Here is a 22463-nt window from a genome sequence, read left to right on the forward strand (position 1 = left end):
TTATGAAACAACGAAAATGAGTAATAATGTAATAATAGCATGATTAACTGACATCATGTAATTAATTGACATTATGTAAGTTAACATGTTGTTCGGTGTGGCAGCGCCAAGTGTTTTTGTATTTTTTAATAAATATTTTGTTATTTTAATTAAATTTTAAAAAATTTTGTATGTGCACTAAGAATAATATATCACTTACTTTCTAGAATCAAATTATGATCAGTTTTATTTATACATTTTATGTATATTTTATGTATGTTTATTTTGAATTTGCACCTTGAACAATATATCAGTTACTTTTCATGTTGGTAATATATTAAAAATTCAGATTATTATTAAAATATAAACATATTGGAGTGTCTTTTTTGGAACTTGGCCTGATCTTATCATTTATGAATTTTTGTGCTATATCACCTACTTTTTTACATTTTGTGCACAGAATTCTATCCCAGATTTTTCTAATTGACCGCCTAGGGCAAGCCTGAATTCAACGCTATTGCAGCCGTAAACGCTATAATTGCGAAAATAATTTTTGTTTGGGGCCCAAAAATAATTTTTTTAATTTGGCACCTAGGACAAGTCTAAACTCAGCGCTATGGCAGCCGATGTTTTAGTTCAGCGCCTACGGCAGCTTTTATGAAGCGCCAGAGCAGCCGATTAATTGTTATAATTTTCCGGATCTAAAAAATTCACGTAAATTTACTACAAAGAAATTCCGACACTTACATTCGAGGAAAGTGTCATTAAATGCAGTTATTTCCAAAATCACTTAATCTGCTCCAAGAACAATATGTACGCCCCTTGTGCTCCTTTGGGCCAGTTTTTCTTAATGACTTTCATGTCATTAGAGCAATACCATTCTGATTTTTTTTCTGCTCTCAACATACACGTGTAGTGACCACGATTCATTTCTTCGCCTTCGTGAAATATAGCGCTTATTACCTTGTACTTTTTTTTATCTATCGTGATATTATTCGTCGGTACGGCGTTAATCCGATTGTTGATAATTTTTTTGCAAACACCGTTCACAAAAGTGTATAAATTGAGCTGTATCACTAAGATGGATAAAGTCGATTCGATTACGGTTTTCTTTTTCAGAACGGAACCTTTACATGCGTTACAACTGCCGTCTATCGTTTCCCATTTGGAAAATTCCGAATCAATCAAAGTTTGTAGCGTGACACCTCTTTTCCTTTTTAATGTCGATTGTATAGGTAATATTAGCAAACAACTTTTTTCCAACGTAGTTACCGTGTAATTACATTTGGCATTTGAGCAACATGTTACGTGCTTCAATTCGTGTTCCAATATATCATTGATTTCAGAATACGTCGACATTAGAGCCATGAAAAATTGCGAAGCATCTTGTTGTATTCGTTCTTCGAAGCATTCTCCGACAGATCTTCTAACCGCTTGAACGTTGCAATATTTACGCTCAGTATACGCGCATATAGCATCAGTCAATGCGTTCGATGCTTTATATTTTAGTATTTGTTGCCTGATACGCACGCAATGAAATACACACTGCAATATTACATTAGCGTAACACGAAACATTATCGTCATTAAGAAGGCAGTATATTTTCCACGTAATTACACTTTTTGATTCCTCGCACCCATGATTCTGTACATTATCAATGATACTAGGTATGGTCCATCGACGATCGTAAACTTTTATAGCCTTTTTCTTGGATAAATCGATTTGTGGCAGCTGAGATTTGAACAAAGATCTTAGTCGATTATATTCCGAAATGGCTCCTGAGTGTGCTTGAACTGATGCCGGATTGAAGTTTATCAAATGTAGGCCTTCCAATGTACTCACTCGAGACAAACCTACATAGGCTTGACCATCACTGAATACAGTCGTTCCCAGATCCATCATTGCATTTTTACACGTAACGCCTTGACTTTTGTGTATAGTTATTCCATAACTGAGGGACAATGGAAATTGTTTGCGATGTACCACTATTTTGTGAAATATCTCGAATTTAATGTCTACTCTCGTTATTGCGAATTCTTTGTTATCCGAAGTAACTAATGTGACGGAATAAATATTTCCATCAGCAGCACGATTAACCGCAACTACATTGCCTATTGTTCCGTTGACAAGTCCCAGAGTTACGTCAATGTTTCGTCGAATCATCACTTTAGCACCAATTTTAATCATTATTACTCTTTCAATGCCTGCCGTTTCTGAAACTTTGTCATCTTTATCTTCCAAGGTTTTTTGCACTTTTTTTCTCATTGCTGGAGCACAGTCGACATCATCTTCTGCTATTAGTAGAATTTCCTCGCCGTCGATTTTATTAAGCATTGCCGTGTTCAAAACCTTGCACAAATAACACGTAGGTAATAAACATATTGTATCGGTCGGTAATTGATTCATATAAGTGTAAAGTTCATTCAATCTTTCGTCGCAACTATTTTCTTTGAAAATGATTTTTCTTGATTCAAGTACATTGATGTCAGAATCCGTTATGAGACCTATTCGTATTCTAGAAAGTATATCGCGATATCTGTTGTCGCCTCTTTGTCGCATATTTATCAAGAGTTCGTCGTAATCAAACAATCTCCACAAGTCAAATCCACCCATGGTACCTAAATACTTCTGAACATCTGATCGAGACATTTTAACGAACGGAGGATGTCCTTTTACAGGAGGAAGCTGCAACAAGTCTCCAAACAAGAGAATGTGTTTTCTACCAAAGAAACCATCATTTGTATCTGTCGTATCAAAAATTTCACATAATCGTAGATTGATAAACATAAGTGTCACATTCGAAATCATGGATACTTCATCGATTATGAATAGTTCGACATTCTTCAATTTGTCTCTCAAAATTTTCAAGATTACGTCTGACAATTGCACGTACTTAGGCGTAGATTCATGAGTGACGGGTAGCTGAAACATTCTATGGATTGTCAGGCCATCGATATTGAATGCTGCAATACCCGTGGGAGCAGATATCGCAGTCGTTTTTTTCAAATTTATTTTGATCCAATGTTTGATCGTTTCAATAAGAAAACTTTTTCCTGTACCACCCTCACCGCTTACGTACAATCGTAGAATATGATTTTTATTTTGTAAAACTTGGCATACCCTGTCGAAGACTCTTTTCTGATCTTTGTTCAATTGCGACATCATTTGCGATAAATTAATCGGGGCGTCAATCTTACCAAAATCTTCCAGATTTTTCATCGCGTCGTCAGCTTGTACTGGATTGCAATCCAGTTCATCGTCATCAGATTTGTCTCCGTCTGCTATTTTTAAATCATTTTCACGCTTCTCGATCAATTCAGTAACATCCTCAAAAGCTTTCTGTATTTCTTCGAGCCTTTCGTGATATTTCATTGCCTTCGTCAATCCAGTCTCTGAATTCTTAAAGGCATCCGTGTAAGTTTCGTACGCACCTTTGAGTTCACTCGAATCTCTCCATGGTTTGAACAGAAGAAGCAGCGAGTAAAAGTACTTTTCGGGTTCAGTTTTTACATTGAATCGGTAATGGTTTATTAAACTACCCTTTTTTCGTTTCTTTACAAATAAACGCGATACCAGTTCGTAATATTCGACCTCGTCACTTTTTGGCATCTGTTTTACAATGTCCCAGAATCTAGTAAAATCGTACAAATTCAATGATTCTAGTTCTTTAGGTCTGTTTGGATAATGATCATCGATGAGCGACGGACAATAGATATTCGTAGAATTTTTATCGAGAGCTGTAATTTCATTGAATGTTTTAACTTTTCTGTTTCTCACTTCATTGACGTCGATCCATTTGATAATGGTATCACAATCCGTACCATACAAGGGATGCCCTAATAGTGTATCCGCAGCTTCTAAAGCACCGCATTCTCTGTTATTCAAACGACGCATCGCAAAATTCCACAATTTCGATGCCAAAGGCTTATTGGAATCTATCATTTCAAAGTCTATGTTACATTTTTCCGACTTTGTCGTGTATTTTGTTAAATACGAGTTTAAAAACTCTGATTTTTCTCCAACAAATTGTATGTCCATATTTCCCTCCCAAGCCAATTTGATAGCCGGATTATAATCATTAATAAACCTCTCCGACTTCTTGCGAGGAAGATCGTACAACCTGCTTCTACTGCGTAAATTTTTTCTACCCACTATTGAAGTGACAACGTCTCTTAAAACGAAATTTGTCGTAACTGATCGCGGAAAATCAAACCGACACTTTCTGTAAATATTTGTTTCGGTTTTCTTTGTACGCATGCAATACGAGTTATGTTTATGATTCTGATCACTTGTAACCGTTTCGTACAATGTTGGCGAAACGTTTTTATCTGGAATTTCGCACGTCACGTATTTTTGAATAAACGAAACAACTTCTTCATCCGGCGATTTTCCTAGCACAGGAGCATCTCTTATCCAAATCAAGCAATGCATGTGCTGGATACCTCTAGTTTGATATTCTAATCGCCAGAAGTAGTGGATTACTTCCCCTATTGGGTTATCAACTGAACGAATAAAATCAATCATGGCTTTGAATTTTATGCACATGAATCTAGACGTGCTAACAGGGTCATATGCGATTAGTTCGTTAATGCTTAACTTCTCTTTATCGGGATTCATGTCTCGTAAATATTCACCCAAATCGGACCATTTCCATTCACTAGGACTCAAAGTCAAAAACCACGTTGCTGGGCCGTAATGCAGAGTCATGCATTTCACATTATTGGATGGTTGTCGCCAAAATTGATCCGTATTTCTCAGTTTTCCGAAAATACTCATTAAATTCGATTCCAATTGTTCGTCTTTCAATTCGTTCAAGTATCTATCAGCAGTATATCTCTCTCGTGCGTTAGCAACCATCATCGTATAATATATACCGTTTTTCAATTGTCGGTTGTTAGTATCATGAAGAAGGAAAAACAAGTACTGCGGATTCAATCTGAATCTATTGTGTTTCGACATCAATCGCGTTCTGATGAATAAATATTCCGGTAATGCAAAATTTCTATCTTCTCGTTGTCCATTGATACCCTCTGGATATAAATCGGGGAAACACATGACATCCAGATATTTATAACGATTATCCATTGGAACATCTTCGATTTTTAACATTTGATAAAGTTTGAGTGCAGATTCGTTATCAATCCTTTTCACGCGCATTGGGTATATCGTATACTGATCATTAATACCCGAGTCTTTGGTAATTTGTGTCAGGAAAGCCTTACGTTTCAAAACGATTTGGTCATTATCTTTAATCTGCTGTACGGTGTCCTCAACCACCTCATCTATTTCGTCATTATTGCTCTCCTCGCCCCCATCATCGACGATCTGATATTCTGTTTCTTGCAACTTCTCATTTAATAAATCATCAGATGACGCTGGAAGACGAATTTCCGAATAGTGCGGATTATTTTCTTTTAACCATTGCAAAGCCTTAAACACTTTATTAATATCCACCAAATTTTCCCAAACAACTTTTGATTTTTTAGGCATACCTCGAACGAGAATGTGCAACTCGTGTTTCAAATTTATAGGATTTTCCGGAGGACATATCTTATCCAATGTTTCTTGTAAAGGAAGTGGCAAATGAAATGTTCTACCTTTTACTTTACGGATCATTTGTCTGTGCGGCAAATGTTTGTTCGAAACAGCGCCCATTGTTTGCACTACTTGGAAGCTGCTCATTCTCTTGATTAACATTTTTTCGTAATCATTGAAATCCGACAAAACATCCGGTAATGGTTTTACGGCAAGATTATTCAAAACGCAAGTAGAAGGCAACATGCCTTTCCGTAATTTGCCCAAACAAAACTTACAAATTAATCCAGTATCGCTATTGTGTTCTGTTACGTAAGTCATCAAGTTTTTCCAAAAAGGTCCCTCTACTGGTTTTTTCAGCTTTTTTAGCTCAGAAACGTCACTATTCACACATAGTTTTTCGCAAGAGACACAAGGGAAACGTGGTGTATCCAACAATCTCTTTTTCATAACTGTAAACGCTTCGTAATTTTGCGACAAAATTTTTTCCTCGTCCAAACTAACGGTCAAATTGTTTTTGTAAAATCTTGCTTTAACCTTTGCATCATTGGAAATTTCCAGCAATTTATCCATATTGACAAATCTCAAAGCTGAAAACAAATGATGAAATTTTTTATAATTGCCTATCAATTTGTAGACATTTATTCGAATATTTCTCACGAGAGGAAAATGAGGCGATAAAGTGCTTATCGTTGCAATGTATGATTCGCAAATATTTGGATTCGCATAACAGTCCGGAGGATGTCCCAATCTGCTACTCATATGTGAAACAGAACAATTTTTGAGCCGCGCCATGAATTTAGCATTCATTATCTTCTTTATAGTAGCTCCTTCAAACTCTTCCAACAATTTCACATACTTTTCCAAGGAAATATCACTTATGCGGCATCGTTTCTCGTCACAGTGCCATATTTTTGACTTTTTATCATTGTTATCCATTAACGGTAAAACATTTATCACTCCATGAGAAGAGGACTGTCCTATTATAAGTGGTTGCTCAAACTTTTTCCTTTGCTCGTAAGCAGTTTCAAAAAAGTATGCTTCGGAAGACGAAGTATGTTTGGATGAGCCACAAAGAGCTCTAATTCGATCGCTTTTTGGATATTTCAAAGTCTTACATTCATTGAATCGCAATAGTGCGGTTTCAGCAGCATTTTTCAAATACAAAAACACTTTTCTTGCTGCATTGACGTACGATTTTTTTGCTATCATGCACCACTTGAATATATATTCGGCTTCCAATCGAGCACATATCGCCGGTTTATTAATTTTCCTCGATATCCGTCGAATATAGAACTCTGACCATTTTGGAAAGTTAAAACACTTTTGCCAAGATCGGACAGTACTGAATTTTTCTTTTACTTTCTCGATCGCCTTTGATCTTTGTACGATAGACTTGTTACCACGTTTTGCATAATACTTTTTGTTGTACAGTTTTTTTGAGTCAGAATGTTTGTGTTTAAATTTTCTTCGGCGATCTCTTTCACGTGCAGCATTTTTAAAATAATTTTTTCTTTTGATTTGCCGATTGTACAGCAATTGGTGTGAGTAATTATGGCGTTTTTGAGCTCGTTTATTTTCTAAATCTTTTTGGTACTCGTCGCGTTTTCTTTTACATTGTTCCTCAGGATTTTTTTTGTACTGATTACGCACTCTCTGACGTTGTGTTTCGGGATCTTGTATGTACTGATCACACATTATCTGGCGTTTCGGTTTGGGGTTTTTTTTATATACCTCACACATTTTATAACATTTTATTTTAGGGTCCTGTTTATATTTATTGCGCTTTTGAGTGCATAAAAAATCAGCGTTTTTGGCATATTGTTTGTGAGAAAAAGCATCTTTCTCGAGTCGTTTTGAACGCTGTTCTTCAGTTTCCTTGCTACGTGCAAGCCTTTTTCTCAGTGCATCCGCCTCTTGTATTTTCAATGTCTCCAACGGTAATAACATTAATGGAGCAGTTGAATTACAGAGGTACGGAAAATGAGTGATTGTTTGTCCTGCAAACATTGCAGACAAATGAGGTCTTAGCAAAGATCGATCGTACGTCACAATACAAGGATTTATGCCAAACAGAATCGATGTAGCAAACGCAATCGCCATAGGACCACAATTACAACCGTCGACTTGCGACTGGACTGTAGGAAAGACTATCGGATTGTTTTGAAAATCATGAAAAGGAAATAATCTCTCCACAAAAATTCGAATTTCTCCATTCAAATTTTGCTTATTAGCATTACGACTGCCTTCATGAGAATCATATATAATAACAGACTTTGCGTCGTAATGACAAGTAACCCAATGTCCGCCCGCGAAATTACTGTGCAGTATTTGCAAATGCTTCTTTTTTAGATTTTCGAGTGGAACAATCTGATCAGGAAATATCGTCAACCATACAGGTCGAGGTGCATATTCAGAATTTCTTTCGAGTAACGCATGGAAACTATCTATCATCGTTTCTGTCAACCATTCTTTGGAAATCAAAATGTCTTTTTCCTTATTGCCATAATAGAACTTGTGACACTGATGATGCATTTTGAGCTGGCGCTCGGGGCAGCCTTATACAGATATATGGCGCTTAGGGCAGTCTTTTAGTCATGCAAGTGTCACAATCACCTTAAACGAATAATTAAAGTTACAGAATTCTATATCAGATTTTTTAATTTGGCGCCTAGGACAAGCCAGCCAGGGCCAAAACTCAGCGCTATTGCAGCCGATATTTTAATTCAGCGCTTACGGCAGCCGTTATACAGCGCCAGAGCAGCCGATTATTTTTTCTAATTTTTTTCTGGATCTGAAAAATAAAAAAAGTGTATTAATACATAAAACAAACAAGTTATAAATTTTAGATTAATAATTGTAAACTTTGTACAAGTTTTTTTGCAATAAGCAAGCGAACAGTTTAAAATAATTTTAATAAACATATGCAGAGATTTAAAATTATTATACTAAATAAAATATTGCAGAAAATTTGCTTATAAAGAAGTGAAGCTACATTTATCTTCTGTATAGTATTTCTGAATAGTTGAAAATCAAGTAATCACATTAACATTTAAAAATAGTATTTATTTATTATCACTAAATCATCAATGCAATCTCCTAAAAATTTTTGCTGCTTTCTATTCTATATAAATAAATCCTGTTTATAAACCTTGCTTATAAAAAAAAATTATTCCATAAATTCTACACTTATATTAAATATCTCGAAAATAAAACATTTTATAGGAAAATGTGTTAGACAAAAGATGTTTGGTTCGAAAAAGGAAAAAAGATGGACATATTAATTTGGATGAAAGCGCTTCGGAGATTTGAAAGTCAATCTAGTTTTTTTAAATGGAACTCTATCTTAATTTTTTTATAAATCGATTCCTCGCAATATTCGGTGTTAAAAGTTATATAGGTAGAATGGCTACAAATTAAATAGTTTATGAGATATTTTATACGTTGACATAATTTTACTAAAACAATAAAATATCTCATAAAATAGTCATTTTTCCATTACCTTATCTGCATACTTGTATGCACAAAATAATGAAAAGAATCAATTAGTGTAAAGAAATAAATAGTTGTTTAGAAAAAAAATATGTACCTGCTTGTTGCAAATTCATGCTTTTTCTTAAAAACAACTATATGTTTCCTTTACACCAATTTGTTCCTCTCATTATTTTGTGCTTATAAATATTCAGGTAGAAATATTATGTCAAATGAAAATAAACATATGCATATAATATATCTTGAAAACTATTCCATTTTTGACCATCCTACCCTTATAACTTTTAACAGCGTATATTGCAAGGAATCTATTTATATAAAAAAATTAGAGCGCTTCCATTTAAAAAAATGAGGTTTACCTTCAAATCGTCGAAGCGCCTTCACTCATAGTCAAACTAATATCCTTTTCCTTGCTTCCTCTTCAAAGCGAACAAGTTTTTTCTAAAACATTTTCCTATAAATAAAAAAATGTTTTATTTTCGAGATATTTAACAGTTTTTGAACTTTTGGGACACACTGTATATACAACCTACAGGGTGCGGCATTTAAATTGAAACGTCTAAATGCCACCCTAATTTTTTTAAATAAATCGATTCCTCGCGATATTCGATGTAAAAAGTTATAACGATAGAATCTCGTTAAATATTCATTTTTCGATTATCTTATCTCAATACTTTTATGCACAAAATGATGAGAGGAATCAATGTTTAAAAAAAAATATGTTACTGCTTGTTGCAAATTATCATACTTTTTCTTAAAAATAACTGTGTTTTTTATATACCAATTGATTCCTCTCATTATTTTGTGCAGAAGAGTATATAGATAAGATAATTGAAAAATGATTATATTACGAAATATTTCATACTTTATGTAAAATTATGTCAAATTAAAGTATAAAAATTCTCCTAAACTATTCAATTTTTGGCCATCCTATCATTACAACTTCTTACGTCGAATATGGTGAAGAATCGATTTATAAAAAAATTAGAAGAGTTCCATTTAAGAAAACTTGATTGATCTTTAAATCTTTGAAGCATCTCCACCCAAGGTGTAACTAATATCTCTATCTCTTTTTCTTTTATGAAGCAAACAACTTTTGTTTAAAACATTTCTTTTCATTTTTATTTTTTATACATGATTCTGAAAGGTTTCCTCAAACTTCAACGGCGTATTCTAGCGGTCCTGATGAAAACAATTCCTATAAACATATGTCCTGCAATGTTTCCTTTTCAAGATACAATCATTTTTTAATTTTTAATGAAATTTTTAATTTTATTGGAAAGTGCAGTATTAAATCCAAAAAACAATCAAAGTAAATGTTCGAAATGTTCGCCAGCCGCAATTCAGCGCCCAAGAACAGTATTGTCGAGAAAAAAAGGTATCTCGAAAAGAAAGCGTTGTAGGACACGTTCATAAGAACTTTTTTCATCCTTATGACCGCTAGAATACGCCTTTGAAGTTTGAGAAGACCTTTCAGAAACACCTTGTATATTTTGGAGTCTGAATTAAAATGCCGCACCCTATATATGTATATATATTAATAATAAATAAAATTTTATTAACTAAACAACTGCAATAATTGTTCAATAATAAATTCAACAAATGAATAATAGAAATATGTTCCAAGAAATATGTTCCAAGAAATATGTAAGAAGGCAGTAGACCGTTATATTACAACGATCTCGTTTGTCTAATGCAGTGCTCGAAATTGGTTGAACATTTGAGCCGATTTCCGCGGTAAACGCCTCCTTTCCTCTCCTTACCGCGCGCGCCGCAGCCGCTAGGGCCAGCACCGCCGAGCGTTAGGAGCGGCACTATCTGATTATGAGTGGGTTCTTCTCCCTATTTATTAAAATTTTAAAAAATGTATTAAAATTTAAATATAAATTTAAAAATAAATTTTTTATTTTTAAATTTAATAAGTGGAAATATTTCAATAGATTTCTACGTCACTCATGAGGTACTAATGCTGACGCGTTTTTTTAAAAGTGGTTTCTATCTACATTATTGCATCAATTGTTCATTCTCATAAAAGGCCAAGAAAATCTAATTAAGAAAATCTCTTTTATATATTTTTTTAAATTAAGAATTTGTTATTTTTATCTTTAGTGGAATAGGCCTACGGGGGAAACCACTTAAAAAAAAAAGCGTCAGCATTAGTACCTCATAGGTGACATGGAAATCTATTGAAATATTTCCACTTAATAAATTTAAAAATAAAAAATTAATTTTTAATAAATTTTAATACATTTTTTTTAATTTTAATAAATAGGGAGAAGAACCCACTTATAATCAGATAGTGCTGCTCCTAACGCTCGGCGGCGCTGGCCCTAGCGGCTGCGGCGCGCGCGGTAAGAAGAGGAAAGGAGGCGTATCCCGCGGAAATCGGCTCAAATGTTCAACTAATTCCGAGCACTGGTCTAATGCATAATATATTACATGGTAACGTAAGCGCGAGAAAATCATATCTACTCAATAAATACCTGTGATAGCTAAGAAAGCATATGTATACAATAATTATACAAGATAATACATAAATAGAATAAATAGAAATGTTAATAATAGTAATTATTTCTTACCTGATTTTAAACTCCAGAAAGTATAGATAATATATAAGTAAGCTTCAGAAAGTCTGTACTATTACAGTTATTTGCGTAAAAATCTTCAAAGTAAAATAAAGCCGCAGATTTATTTTATTTTATAGCTCAGGCTTCTTCTATGTAACTCCCACAGAACAAATTCTAATGGATAGAAAAACAGAATATCAAAAATTGTTGCACATGTGTCTGTATATCTATAAATAAATCTAACTTTATTTATTGGTCAAGCAACGGTTTGTTGAATTTTTAAAGAAATATGTTTTCATCAATGATAAATAAATCGCAGAACTAATTTATTTCCTAAGACAATTGAATTGACTCGACGAACTGTATTTATGTAAGAAGGCAATAGACCATTATATTACAACGATTTCGTTTGTCTAATGTATAATATTAAATGGAAACGTAAGCGCAAGAAAATCATATCGACAAATACCTGTAAAAGTTAGGAAAACATATACAATAATTACAAGATAATACATAAAATAAATGGAAATGTAATGTAACAATAATAACTATGCATTACTTACTTATGTAGCCACTTCTTTATACCAAACACTACTTAAGCAGTTAACCTGGTACACTCTGTCGTCAATATTTACACTCACTGATCAATGAAGTACTGAACATTGACATCCCGAATTCATAGTCGCGACATATAGATCTACTTATATCGATAATCTCGATGATAACTAAATCCATAATGTACATTTACACGAACTTACTCCAAACTACATTACCAGCTGTCGAAGTGATGACAATATTATTGTGAAAGTTTCAAATCTGTACTAATTATCGATTCAATGATCTTCAATGATCTCTGCCCTGTGGGGACCTATGGCGGACCGCTTCGACATTTGTGAACGCATGAGGATGGAGGACGATGTAAGTAACTCCTTTAATATTGTTAATATTTTATTAACAAATAAAATTAATACAATAAAATTGCAGATACTAATGATGAACGAAGAATCGCTCCTCAACGGCGATGTCGACGTCGACGTCGATTTAATCACCGCCCATTCCGTCGCCGCCCGTTCCGTTGCCGCCCGTTCCGTTGCCGTCCGGGACGTGGCTGCTGGTTCCGTCGCCGCCGGTCCCGTCGCCGCCGGTCCCGTCGCCGCCGGTCCCGTCGCCGCCGGTCCCGTCGCCGCCGGTCCCGTCGCCGCCGGTTCCGTCGCCGCCCGTTCCGTCGCCGCCCGTTCCGTTGCCGTCCGGGACGTGGCCGCCGGTCTCGTCGCCGCCGGTCCCGTTGCCGCTGATTCCGTCGCCGCCGGTTCCGTCGCCGCCGGTTCCGTCGCCGCCGGTCCCGTCGCCGCTGGTTCAATGTCGAAACAAAACAGACAAGGTAACATAATTTTAATCTATTAAAGATTGTACCATATATTAGTACTTACATAGTGTATAATTATTAGTACTTACGTACTGCATATTTTCCTACGCACTATTTTTTAGTAATTACGTAGAATATATTTTTCTTTGTACTATTATAAAAACACATATGTAATTAAATTAATTTTAATAATTACAGATTATAGACCGAGAGGTAGAGCCGCAGGAGCTCGCCGACAGCAGGAACGATTTATGAAATTTTTATATCAGCTATCCATGGCACCACATCACTGGGGCAGACACAGGGGAAGAGGCAGAGGAAGAAGGTAAGAAAGCATTAAAAAATTTCTAAAAATTACAAGTTATAGTTACATGTATAGTTATTACATTTATTTTACAGAAACAATTAAGTATTATCAAGTCATGGTGTTCAAGCGGCTCGTCGCATCGCTCAAGAAAAAATTTTTTTTAGTTATTTTCTAATATTACCAATAAAACATCTGTTTCACAGAATGTAAGTGTGATGTGACAAAATACTTGTGTTAGAATGCGAAATAATTTAGTTACTATGTAATTAAGTTAATATTAATGCACAAAATTAATTATGTGACAAAATTGAGATTATTTTTCAATTATTTTTGCACATTTTAGATGTAACATTTATATTAAGTCAGTTGTATATTAACTAAATTATCTTACATTCTAACACAAGTATTTTGTATCACACTTACATTTTGTGAAACAGATGTTTTATTTCGAATATTCAAACTAAACTATTTTTTGTTGTAACATGTCTTCGGTTTGACTGCCCCATTGATATAAAGCCGTGGATAGCTGATATAAAATATCTTTGGTTTGATATTACAGTTTTGTTAAAATTTTTACAAAATATACGAAATAAAACTATAATATCAAATCAAAGACATGTTAAACATAAAATAATTTAGTTAAAACATTCGAAACGACACTTATTATGTTTCATTTAGCGTAATTGTGATATCAAACGCAATACTTATGTTTTATTTCAAATATTCAAATTAAACTATTTTTAGTTGTAACATGTCTTTGATTTAACTGCCCCATTCATATAAAGTTATGGATAGCTGATATGAAATATATCTTTGGCTTCATATCACGGTTATGTTAAAATTTTTACAAAATATGCGAAAAAAACTATGATATGATATCAAAGACATGTTAAACATAAAATAATGTAGTTAGAACATTCAAATGACACTAATTATGTTTCATCTAGCGTAATTGTGATATATCAAACGCAATACTTATATTATTAGTTATTTTTTAATATTATCAATGAAACATCTGTTTCACATGACTTAAATGCTATATAAAACACAAGACGTGTTATAATGTAAAATAGTTTAGTTAATATGTAATTAAGTTGATATAAAAATGTACAGAAATGTACAAAATTAATTATGTGACAAAATTTAAATTATTTTTCTACATTTTGAATGTAACATTTATATTAACTTAATAACATATTAATTAAATTATTTAAATTATAAGTTTTGCGACTGGATCGATGTCAACGTCGATGAGATGTTCTTCGTTCATTAATACTAATAAAATTCTATTATATGGCAGTTTATTTGTTAATAAAATATTATTAACAAGATTAAAGAATATAATTTTTTTTTTCATACTTTTCAGAAGTTTTTTTTAATACTTTTCGAGTTATTTTATATCTTAATCTGACATATTTTGATATAAAATTTAAATTAAAATATCTCTAAAAATATTAAGTTCTGGATAATCTTACCGTAATACTTTTATGATTAGAATAATGAGAATCAAGTGGTATAAAGAAAACGCATAATTGTTAAAAAAGTACATTGTAAATTGCATACTTTTTCTTCAAATAATGGGTTTTTTACACGTATTGATTTGTTTTATTATTCTGTGCATAAAAATATTACGGTAAGATTATCGATAACTAAATATTTTAAGAGATTTTAGATTTTATATCAAAATATGTCATATTTCTCTCTCTCTCTCTCTCTTTCGTGTGCGAAATTTTCGTAGTGCAACTTGGGGAAGTCGAATTTGTTGAACCTTGATACCTGGTGCAAGGAATTCCCGTAGCGCAACTCGGGGAAGTCGAATTCGTCGACTCTTTGCACCTAGTGCGAAAAATTCCTGTAGCGCAACTCACGAAAGTCAAATTCGTCGACCCTTGATACCTGGTGCGAGGAATTTTCGTAGCGCAACTCGGGGAAATTGAATTCGACGACCTTTGGCACCAGGTGCGAAAAATTCTCGTAGCGCAACTCGCAAAAGTCGAATTCGTCGACCCTTGACACCTGGTGCAAGGAATTCCCGTAGCGCAACTCGGGGAAGTCGAATTCGTCGACCCTTTGCACCTAGTGCGAAAAATTCCTGTAGCGCAACTCGCAAAAGTCGAATTCGTCGACCCTTGACACCTGGTGCGAGGAATTTTCGTAGCGCAACTCGGGGAAATTGAATTCGACGACCTTTGGCACCAGGTGCGAAAAATTCTCGTAGCGCAACTCGCAAAAGTCGAATTCGTCGACCCTTGACACCTGGTGCAAGGAATTCCCGTAGCGCAACTCGGGGAAGTCGAATTCGTCGACCCTTTGCACCTAGTGCGAAAAATTCCTGTAGCGTAACTCGCAAAAGTCGAATTCGTCGACCCTTGACACCTGGTGCGAGGAATTTTCGTAGCGCAACTCGGGGAAATTGAATTCGACGACCCTTGGCACCAGGTGCGAAAAATTCTCGTAGCGCAACTCGCAAAAGTCAAATTCGTCGAACCTTGACACCTGGTGCAAGGAATTCCCGTAGCGCAACTCGGGGAAGTCGAATTCGTCGACCCTTTGCACCTAGTGCGAAAAATTCCTGTAGCGCAACTCGCGAAAGTCGAATTCGTCGACCCTTGACACCTGGTGCGAGGAATTTTCGTAGCGCAACTCGGGGAAATTGAATTCGACGACCCTTGGCACCAGGTGCGAAAAATTCTCGTAGCGCAACTCGCAAAAGTCGAATTCGTCGAACCTTGACACCTGGTGCAAGGAATTCCCGTAGCGCAACTCGGGGAAATCGAATTCGTCGACCCTTTGCACCTAGTGCGAAAAATTCCTGTAGCGCAACTCGCGAAAGTCGAATTCGTCGACCCTTGACACCTGGTGCGAGGAATTTTCGTAGCGCAACTCGGGGAAATTGAATTCGACGACCCTTGGCACCAGGTGCGAAAAATTCTCGTAGCGCAACTCGCAAAAGTCGAATTCGTCGAACCTTGACACCTGGTGCAAGGAATTCCCGTAGCGCAACTCGGGGAAATCGAATTCGTCGACCCTTTGCACCTAGTGCGAAAAATTCCTGTAGCGCAACTCGCGAAAGTCGAATTCGTCGACCCTTGACACCTGGTGCGAGAAATTCCCGTAGCGCAACTCGGGGAAGTCGAAATCGTCGACTCTTGGCACCTGGTGCGAGAAATTCCCGTAAATTTTAATGATAATGATAATACTCTGGGCCCCGTAAATTCTTCATTCGTCCCTGCGGACAGAGGAGAAGAATAAGGAGACGACGTTTCTTAATTTTTTGCATTACCAACATCACTTTTTGACCGCTTGTATCTCTGAAACGGCTGGACCAATTTAAATTTTTTTTGGCTTAAATTAGTCGTGGCGATGCCGCCTTTAAGGATATACTATGTGTTTTTATAAAATTTTTTATATTTTAGTTGCTACAAACCCCCGAAAAGTCGACTTTGTGCGCGCAGGATAAGAGACTTAGTAGTGTCATTTTCTGAACTTTGCCAGAGATTCTTTTCCTGACTTAGTAGTGTCGTTTTTTGAACTTGGCCGGAGACACTACCGCGTCTCCTGATAAGAATGAGTTATTGTGTTCCCTCTTTCCTACGCGTGCCGACTAGGTCTCGCACGTCATGCTCAATCTATCTATGTTATTATGTCTGTAGCTACTTTTGTGTAAAAAATGTGAATGCCATTATTAATTTCTCAGATACTAATAGATATATATAAATCACACGACACATCATTCAAGTGTTTTATAGATCATATGGTACATATTTGCACTTTCTATTTTTCAGCAATCGATATCTTTCTTTTCAAAATAATAAATGATTTAACATATAAATGTTAAAGGCAATGTTAACAGGCAATTAGATTGATATAAAAACATATATATGTTTACATATGGACTATTATGGGAACATGGATATTTTTGAGGACTTTTATAGTACGTACATACTATAAAAGTCCTCGAAAATACCCATCCATATAAAACAGTTAATATTATGCAAAATACAGTATAGTTCGCAATTATAGCTATAAGGTGATATTGCTGAGTTCAAATCGTATTAAAACATATAACAATTTCAATTTTATACATCCATGTTCCCATAATAGTCCATATATAAACATATATATGTCCTCATATTAATCCATTGTCTGTTAATATTTTTATGTCCTTAAAATAGACCGTACATATTAAATCATTTATAGTTTTGAGAAAAAAGATATAGATGATTGCGAAAAGCAGCTATATTAAGTAAATAATGTTTACTGCTTCTAAATATATAAATGTATATAAGTCTTTTTAAATGTCCTTGAAATATACCAAAAACATATATATATATATATATATATCTTTATTTTTCAGCTTTTTTCATTCTACGTGTGTTAAAGATGGCACTTATGTGTTATATCTTATAAAAGCTCGTTTTAATACTGGTAGATAATCTTTTATATTATCATATTTATTGCTATAAAGGTAATTTTTAATAATCGAAAATATACTGTTAGACTGTGTTATGTAAAAGTTCTTCGTCCTGATTAGTCAAATTTTAATCTTTAATCTTCAATTTCAATTTTTATATTTAAAATTAACATATAATTAAAAGGCCCTATGAAAAAGGGTTCTTCAATTATATATTTTAATTAATTTATTCAAATTATATGTACTGAGGATATAGTTATGTATTGACCGAAATGATTGAAAAATAAAAAAAAGACTTTTACGAAATAATATCCACGTTTCATGCTTTGAATTCCACATTTTTTTAAAATTATTTTATTTATATTGAATTATTAAATTTGTGAGGGGCCTGGTTAATGATATATGTTATGTTAGTATTATCAAAAAGATGTCATTTTGTCATCAACGATGACTGATATATATTTAAATTTAATTCCAGATATTATAGTTGCTGAATACAAAAATAACCATTTACAAGCTTCGCCAGTCACTGAGAAATGTATTTGCAAAAGCGTGGCCGCGGTAATTAATAGCGCTAAAGATTGGGAGGGCCATCGGCTATTTAGAGCCAAAAAAGGCAGTACAACAAAAAACACGGAGGATACTTCATCAGATAAAGACAACTAGATGTCTTAGCAGGTTTTTATCATATTTTATTGTTCAAATTTTTATTTTATTTTTTATTATACTTAAATTTCGATAATTTTTTTTTCAGTTAGTAATTGTTGCTAAATTATTTTTATATTTTTATTTTGGATTATTTTTATATTTTTAATATAAAATTAGATATATTTAAAATTTTTTAAATATTTTTTAAATATACTTTTAATAAATATAAATACTTTTAATAAATTGGACAAAGCAATATGTTCAAAAAGTAAGAACTTTATATTTTTTTATTTAAATATGTTTTTTTCGTTAATTTTTTTTGGTTATTTTTGTTAACGTATATTGCCGCTTATATATTATACAGTTAATATATGTTATATATATTATATTTAATACATTTTTTTTATCATATGTGTGTCAATAATACTTGTTTGTGATTTTGAAACTTACACACATTTTATATATTATATAAATAAATAAATATATTATGTAAATAAAAAAAGTCTAAAAATCAATTCTTTAACCTTCTTCTCCTTTTCCTTCACAGGCCCTTATTGGGGCCTTAATAAATGCCTGATCAGGGCCATATAGAACGTATCGTTACATTTTGGATCAGGCGCCTTATCAAGCTGCTTAATAGAGCCTGATGAGGCAATAAGACAAAAGCTAACAGGCCCATACTAGGGCCGTATTTCATTTTCTACTCGGGTACGCCTTTTTTATTCTTGTGGCGTAACGCTACGATTTACAGACTGGTTGTTACGAAAAATAAAATAAATTTCCATTTTTACGGATATGTATAAAATGTAAAATAAAATGTACGTTGAGCGATAATCACTCACGCCAGTCTTTCTGAAGGTGCATCGAGGTTGTTGGTTCCGGGATGTTCCCGCTGGTTGCTCTGCCTCGTTATCGCGGTGTCTGGGCTCCGCTTTGGTCGCCTTCAGTTCTACTGCTGCTTTCCGGCTCGTGACCGGCTGTCGGTCGCAAGGTTAGGTTGTGACCGAACACGTAAAGTGGAACCATGCGTGACTTACCTGCCCGCAGACGTCAATGATTTCCCCATGTATCACGATTGCCAGTTGTTTTGACCCGTCCAAACAGCAAGGTTGCCTCTGCGTCTCGATTCTCCAGTCTCTTGCTGGATCTCGCCAATGGAACAGCCAACTGGTACCACTGTAATCCATATACGCCAGAGGTTGCTCACTTCACATATCGCGCCGCGTTCACGAGAGTTTCTAACATGTCCCCTTTTTTGTTTCAAATTTCCAAGTTGTCCCCAGGATCACCAGGCCGTCAGTACGCCAAGATGTCTGCCACGGAGAGGATCACTCGACGAACGAAAATTCAATATCGAACGCACGTGAGAGGTAAGTCAGGGTAAGTAACTTTTTGACACTTGTGTATAAAATAATTATCACAGTTATTTCTTGTCACCTTTGTACATAGGTAAGCTACTCACTAGGCGCACGCGTTTACACGAATGTTCGCGTCGCCAAAAATAAAATAGTCATTACAATTCACTGACTATGATTTTATAATAGTTTAAGAACAGATTACTCCACGTGCATCCTCCTTTACGGAAGGAGTCGCGAGAATCTACCACCGACTTATACATTATCGGATGTAAAGTAAAATAAGGTCGTAGGTGATCCCTCGCCCGAAGGGAGTCACAGTCTCTACAGACTTTCGAGGCCCACTCTTTTTTTATTTCAAGTGACCTCACCTTTTATAGTCCGCCGGCGATCACCTCCCTTTTTCCTCAGGTGGAACCAATCCGGATCCTCCTAGGTGGTAGCTGCCGCCTGCCAATCATCCTCACGAAGTCGATGATAAAAGGCGCCGGTTGTTATTCGCATCGAAAAGCGTTTCTCGAATGTATTCCATATATGGTATGTGTCGCGGTGAATGTTTAGCCGCGCTCGGTTAAGTATTGACCGAGTTGTTTTTCGGTCGCCTTTTGACAATTTCGCCGACATAGACGTTTGGTTTTATGCCGACGCTCGTTTTTAGAGTATCGCTTTTCGGGATATGACTTGGCACGGAATAATAATAATTAATTTTAATATCACCACTTTTATTTATCACAGACTTGGTCTCTGCGGTGATTGACACAAAAATAAATTCATTTATAATAACACAACTTAAAATTGCACATATTGCTTTTATTGCAAAATAATATCCTTTGGAATAACCCGATTTGTTAATAATTAGTTTAACACGTTTTATCTTACTGTACGGCTTATGTCTAGGTAATATGAATGTATTCTTAATACTAAAAAGTCGTTTCGCGTATCTTAACTATACGCGGAATGAGCGTTACGCTAAACTAATAAATTTTTTGTAATAATAAAAATCAGCGAATAAATAATGTTATAATAACAAATAAAACGTTTAATTATTCGTAATTTGACAGTAAAAACTTAAAATATATCGTAATCTTTGGTATTGTCGTTATCACCGAAGGTCCGCGGCTTCGCTGATTACGGGGCGTTCGCCGCTCGGCTTAGCTCTGTTGTTCTGGTATGCTTTCCGGTTGCTGACCTGCTGCTGCCGGTCGCATTGTTAGGTTGCGCTGGGACTTTGGGGCAATGACTGCGTCATTGCGGGTATACCGTTGGACTTTATCCACCGATATTACCGCGTGGCCGGTTACCCCTGGTGTTGGTGGGGTTGGTTCCTGGATCTCCGTGATACCAGGACCGGCCACGCCGTGTGTGGAACATATGACGGACAGGCGAGCTATCTGGACCGCGGTCGCGATCACACTGACCGCGGTGAACCCCAAAGGCTATCGGAATATCATTCCACCCAAATTGCTTGCAAAATGGGTGTTGCGTGCACCCGTCCAAACTATCGTGAAGGGACTTAAGTCTCTCGCTCACGAGTATAGATCTAAAGCCGTATTGGGTGGGCCTCTGCACTTTGTGCCAGAGGTACCCTTGGTGTTCCAGAAGTGGCTGAAGGGCCACGTCTGTCACGCCACCCAATACGCGCAGCTTGGACGTTTGGGCCGTTTGATGCCCAAGCCTTGGCAGAAGATCACTTCCAAGGCTGTGCACGAGTGGATTCGGGTGAATACCCGAAGGCCTGATGGCCCCATCCACGAACCATCCGTAGATAACGAACGGATGTCGAACGACATATACCGATTCGCCCACGAATTTGCAACTCAACGCAAGGACCGACTCACGACAGAGGTAAACTTTACTCCCTCGGAGTCGGCATCCACTTTCATGACTTCGATGTCTGAAGGTGGCCGACTGAAGGAGATGATGAACGATGCACGAGACCTCATAGGCGAATTCGCCTTTGATGAGACCATTGTTAACTTGGCCGCACGTGAAGGTGGCTACAAGCCACCTCCACGGGCTCAATGTGGCATGCAGCCCGTCTTGGACGAGCTGATTCTGGAGAATCAAATCCAGATGGCGGATTCTAAGGAGTTTTCTCCTAGGGTCATTGGGGTGCCAGAGTATGGCTGGAAGACACGGGTTTTGACCCTGTTTCCCAATTATGCTCTCACCCCAGGGGACCTGATCCGTCAGCAATTGTGGCCACTGGTCTCTGAGGAGGAGTGGCTTGATGCCGATAGGGTGCCCTCCTGGAACTTGTTTAATAACATGTTGTCCAGGAGTTTGGACCGGGTCGGCACTTGGGTCAGTTGCGATCTTTCGAACGCAACGGATTATGTGCCCCATCTGTATTGCAAGGCCCTCTGGGCCGGCATATACGATGCCCTCGGTGTATCGGAGGGATCTTGGGTCCGCAGATATACGGAGAAGATGTTCTCTCCAATGGTGATCGCTGGCACAAAAGGCCGAATCACATTCCGCGGTACGCAAATGGGCACTCCGTTGTCGTTCATGACCCTTTGCCTCCTCCACAGGTTCGCTGTAGTCCGCAGCGGTTTTGAATATTGTCCCCACCTCATACGGGGGGACGACCTCATCGGTTGCTTCCATAAGCCACGAATATACATGGGCATGTTGGAAGAACTTGGCTTTAAGATCAACAAGGCCAAGACGTTCCTCTCTACTATCGGAGGAACTTTTGCCGAGAGAACCTTCCGAGCCGAACGTAAGTTGATAAAGAACGTTCGCCATGGCTATTTCTTTAGCCACCGGAAGGTAACCGCAGGCCAATGGGCCTACA

General features: G+C 36.2%; 2 protein-coding genes across 3 annotated transcripts; one reads left to right on the top strand and one right to left on the bottom strand.

Moving 5' to 3' along the window:
• Positions 1-765: 765 nt before the first annotated feature.
• On the bottom strand, positions 766-6087 carry LOC137000725 (uncharacterized). Its single transcript, XM_067358072.1, has one exon. The coding sequence runs from the start codon at positions 6085-6087 to the stop codon at positions 766-768; it is 5322 nt and encodes a 1773-aa protein (XP_067214173.1).
• Positions 6088-12400: 6313 nt separating this feature from the next.
• Positions 12401-13711, top strand: LOC137000367 (uncharacterized). Of its 2 annotated transcripts, XM_067356659.1 has the most exons (4): positions 12401-12491; positions 12558-12954; positions 13138-13264; positions 13339-13711. In XM_067356659.1, exons 1-4 carry the CDS (start codon positions 12420-12422, stop codon positions 13346-13348), a joined length of 606 nt encoding a protein of 201 aa, XP_067212760.1. In that variant the 5' UTR covers positions 12401-12419; the 3' UTR covers positions 13349-13711. The 2 variants fall into 2 exon arrangements, with proteins under 2 accessions (XP_067212760.1, XP_067212759.1); XM_067356658.1 differs by having other exon boundaries at positions 12420-12954.
• The last annotated feature ends 8752 nt before the right edge of the window (positions 13712-22463 follow it).

The sequence above is a fragment of the Linepithema humile genome, chromosome 6 (genome assembly GCF_040581485.1).
Source record: "Linepithema humile isolate Giens D197 chromosome 6, Lhum_UNIL_v1.0, whole genome shotgun sequence".
In the NCBI taxonomy this organism is placed as follows: Eukaryota; Metazoa; Arthropoda; class Insecta; order Hymenoptera; family Formicidae; genus Linepithema; species Linepithema humile.